This window comes from Colobus angolensis, unplaced genomic scaffold (genome assembly GCF_000951035.1).
Source record: "Colobus angolensis palliatus isolate OR3802 unplaced genomic scaffold, Cang.pa_1.0 Scaffold361, whole genome shotgun sequence".
NCBI classification, from domain to species: domain Eukaryota; kingdom Metazoa; phylum Chordata; class Mammalia; order Primates; family Cercopithecidae; genus Colobus; species Colobus angolensis.
The window spans coordinates 2,011,409-2,015,536 of record NW_012116944.1 but is presented as its reverse complement, the minus strand read 5'-3'; the positions used below and the strand labels follow the sequence as shown (position 1 = coordinate 2,015,536).

The following is a 4,128-nucleotide window of genomic DNA, read 5'->3' as shown; positions in this document are numbered from 1 at the left end:
GGACTTGAAAGAGTAGAAAAATAGAAAGGAAACGCAGTGGGGTGGGGGCAAGTGGAAATGAGAGGTTGGTCCAGAGGTTCCATGAACCTCCTCAGAAGTGGTGGCATGCAATTGAAGCAGACAATTGAGGAACCAGAGTCCTTGTTCCCTCTTATTTCAGATACTTAGATCGTGTGTGTGTGTGTGTGTGTGTGTGTGTGTGTGTGTGTGTGTGTTTTAGTGTAGCTATTTGCATTGGGATTTTGACATACTGGAGTAACAACTCCTTTTTCAATTTTCATTTCTATTTTAAAATATGCAAGCTATGTAAAGATAGCTGTTCACATTATTTTTAAATGCATGCAATACGAATAAAGTACATGAAGTAAAGAGATTCATTGAAAAAATTTTACAAATTTTTCTTCTTTATAGACAGACTGTAGCTCTAAGCTGATGTAAAAGAGTGTATGAGCACAGTATCCAAAATGGTTTGGACTATTAACTGTAATTTGATTGTTCTGTAGAGAACTCTCAAGTTAAAAGGTTGCTAATAGCTACTTTGGAGGCTCACATTTTTTTAAATAAATGGATACTCAGATAGAATTTAAAACTTCAAAAGCTAAAATAATTTTGTATTTTATGCATCCTATGGTAATTTTATAACTTTAAAAATTAAAGATCAATTTGCTGTCAACCAAAGTAGAATAAAATGTAATTTGATGTGTTCGTTTTATTTTTTTCGTAAGTACAGTATCTATATTCACTAAAATTATTTTCACATGTGTAATTTGTATGAAGTAGGAGGGTTATTGTCTAATATGATGTTCTCTTTTAAATCTAGTTTTATTGTCCATATGTTCTCTACTTTGTGATCCTAATCCAGATGACCCCTTAGTACCAGATATTGCACAAATCTATAAATCAGACAAAGAAAAGTAAGTGTTTACTTATCTTAGTTTCTGTGTGGATACATTCCTAGATAGTATGCTAAAACATGAATATCATCAATATATTTTGAGTAAATTTAATTACGGTTATTATGTGTATATTGTTTATCTTTTTCCAATGGAGTAAACCTTTCTTTTAGAACTCTGTTAGACCTTTTACAGTAAATCTTGTTCCTTCCCACTTACTGTTCAATAATATATACTCTGTATTTGAAAAATAGGTATTTATATTCTAGGTGGTAAATTAAAAATGAAAGAATTTAATCATTGGAAAGTATTACATATGTATTATCTTCTCCAAGGAAGAGGAGTTCTATGGCCATCCAGACTGACCTAATTCTCAAACTGCTTCATCTTGCTAGTACTGTAGGTTTATTTGCAATTTGTAGATAATGCTCCTTTAGTATTGGCTTTTGTAAATTTCTGTCAGAAGCTGGTTTCTGTATTTTGATTTTTGTATAGTTGGATACATTTTCATGTAGGTTGCAGAGAAATCCATGAGTTAAAAAATTATTTTTCCTGTTTTATTTCTGCGTGAACCTAAGTCACATTGACCCAATAATTAATATATGTGTGATTATTGCAATTACGTATAAGAAGGTAGAATATATAGTTTTATATAGATAGGTGCTTCTGACATATTTTGTATGTTTTTACTATATCCTTTTTGTATATTTACAGATACAACAGACATGCAAGAGAATGGACTCAGAAATATGCAATGTAAAATCAAAAACATTTTCATATATACCAGAGTACTGTAAAATCTAGGTTTTTTTCAACATTAGCAGTAAATTGAGCACTGTTTACTGTTTCATTGTACCATGAAACCATTTGATTTTTACCCATTTTAAATGTGTTTCTGAAGCAAGACAAAACAAACTTCCAAAAATACCCTTAAGACTGTGATGAGAGCATTTATCATTTTGTATGCATTGAGAAAGACATTTATTATGGTTTTTAAGACACTTGGACATCTGCATCTTCAGCTTACAAGATCTACAATGCAGCTGAAAAGCAACCAAATTATTTTTTGCTGAAACTAGATGTTTTTACATGAGAAATACTGTATGTGTTGTCTAAGATGTCAGTTTTATAAATCTGTATTCAGATTTCATTCTTTGTTAGCTCACTTTATAATTTGTATTTTTTTACTGTATAGACTAAATATATTCTATTTACATGTACGTCGACTCATTACTTTTTTCCTGTGAACAGTATTGAAAAACCCCAATGGCTGATAATTAAGTGAATTAACTGTGTCTCCCTTGTCTTAGGATATTCTGTAGATTGATTGCAGATTTCTTAAATCTGAAATGATCTTTACACTGTAATTCTCAGCATACTGATTATGGAGAAACACTTGTTTTGATTTTGTTATACTTGACTTAACTTTATTGCAATGTGAATTAATTGCACTGCTAAGTAGGAAGATGTGTAACTTTTATTTGTTGCTATTCACATTTGAATTTTTTCCTGTATAGGCAATATTATATTGACACCTTTTACAGATCTTACTGTAGCTTTTTCCATATAAATAAAATGCTTTTTCTACTATTTGTCTTGATTACTTAAAAAAAAATAATATAAGTAAGGATCAAAACTCTAAAATTTTGCATGAAAATTACTTCCAAATTGTGAAAATCAGATCTATTTTGTTTGCCATTAGTCACCATTAGTTATATAAATGTTATTGTTTTAGGTTAGTATCTCTTTACCAAATTGTCAGTCTGTAAGATGATATATATTGATCCCTTGCTGTAGAGGAGAATTTAGAGTAATTTGGGGTTTGTCTTGGATTATATCTAAATGGATTATTTGTTAAAAGTACTGAAATGAGTATAAGGCAGTATCACCCATCCTAAAGAAAGGTCTTTATAGACCTGCACAGTCACTAGATTAATTCATTAAAATGCCCCCACCTCGATGTAACTGACATTACATTTCTTAACATTTTAAAATCTAGAATTTCTAAAATGGAATTTAATGCCATCACAATTTGAAAAACTTTTTTTTTTTTTTAGCTATAGAAGTTACAGAGGAAGTTCTAAAATTATGCCTCCCTCTGTTTTTATAAGTTGCCATTCGAAAAGTGATTTAAATAAGCAGGTTATCTTTATAGATTTTAAAGAAAACTAGCACGTCTTAATGTTTTAACTTGGGGAAAAAATACATCTCTTTAATGTTTAGCATGCTTGTCAACCTTGAGTGAGTGTCATTTTGAAGAACAGTTGTAGCCCTTCTGATTATTGCAGTAGCTGTAGAAGTGTGTAAGAATATGTGATGGGTGTAGTCATTAGCAAAGCATTTAAATCACTTGAGTATTTTGTCATGGTTAATTATTACTAAAGCACAAAATAACCTATTGTTAGAAAATATGTGTTTTTATAAATGAATGTAAAATAATTAAATGAATTGTGAAATGGATGTTTAAGAAAATATAGGCTTAAAAAGTAAATCTATAAAATGATGTCTTAAAACAGCCATATCATGAAAACTTATACTTAGCTATATTATTATAAGCTACATTTGCCCTGAATTTGAACACTCAGCATCATTAGATTTAAGTATTTAGTATATTTTGATAAAGGGTTTTGTTTCTTCAGTATCTTCATTTTAAACAACAACAACAAAAAAACAACTTTCATTTGTGTGGCATTTATTTTTGGAAGTGTCTTCTTTTTTTTCTTTATTAAAGTTTTTGAAACTTGCCTAACTCGTTTGCCTTTGCTTACATCTGGATTGTATTAGATTTGAGGAGTAAGCAGAAGTTCTCATAATTAGCTAAAAACCCTGAGTTCTATAGTGGCGTCATGATCAGTCAGATCACCATTTTGGGTATGTTATTTTTGCTTAACTCTAACAAGGAGAACATTGGTTACCTTTTAAAACTATAGATTAAAAGCCAGGGCCTTTTTGTGGATTAAGCATTAATTTAAGGACTTCTTGGACTGAGAGAAATGGGTAGTCTTTTGGGGATTTAGGATCCCACCTCTTGAAGTTGCGTAGTTGAAAACCATGTTCAAATTGGATTCTGAACACTTACAACTGCCATTTACAGCAGTTACCCACATCAGTGATATGGGTTGTAAGGGCAGCCTCACCACCATCCTCCAACTATCTCAAAAGCATATGATTCCTGAAGCACAAGCTTTACATATATGCCTCTGTCAACCGCATTTAATTATTCATTTTTGCATTA

At 30.7% G+C, this 4,128-nt stretch overlaps 1 protein-coding gene across 2 annotated transcripts in view; it reads left to right on the top strand.

The window, feature by feature from the left end:
* The window catches only part of UBE2D1 (ubiquitin-conjugating enzyme E2D 1), a 22,474-nt gene extending 18,836 nt beyond the window's left edge, over positions 1 to 3,638 (top strand). For both annotated transcript variants that reach the window (XM_011953458.1, XM_011953459.1), the window contains 2 exons: positions 821 to 914; positions 1,608 to 3,638. In XM_011953458.1, coding sequence (XP_011808848.1) covers positions 821 to 914; positions 1,608 to 1,653 — 140 coding nt within the window. In that variant the 3' untranslated portion in view covers positions 1,654 to 3,638. The remainder of the gene's footprint in view (positions 1 to 820; positions 915 to 1,607) is intronic.
* Positions 3,639 to 4,128: the final 490 nt, after the last annotated feature.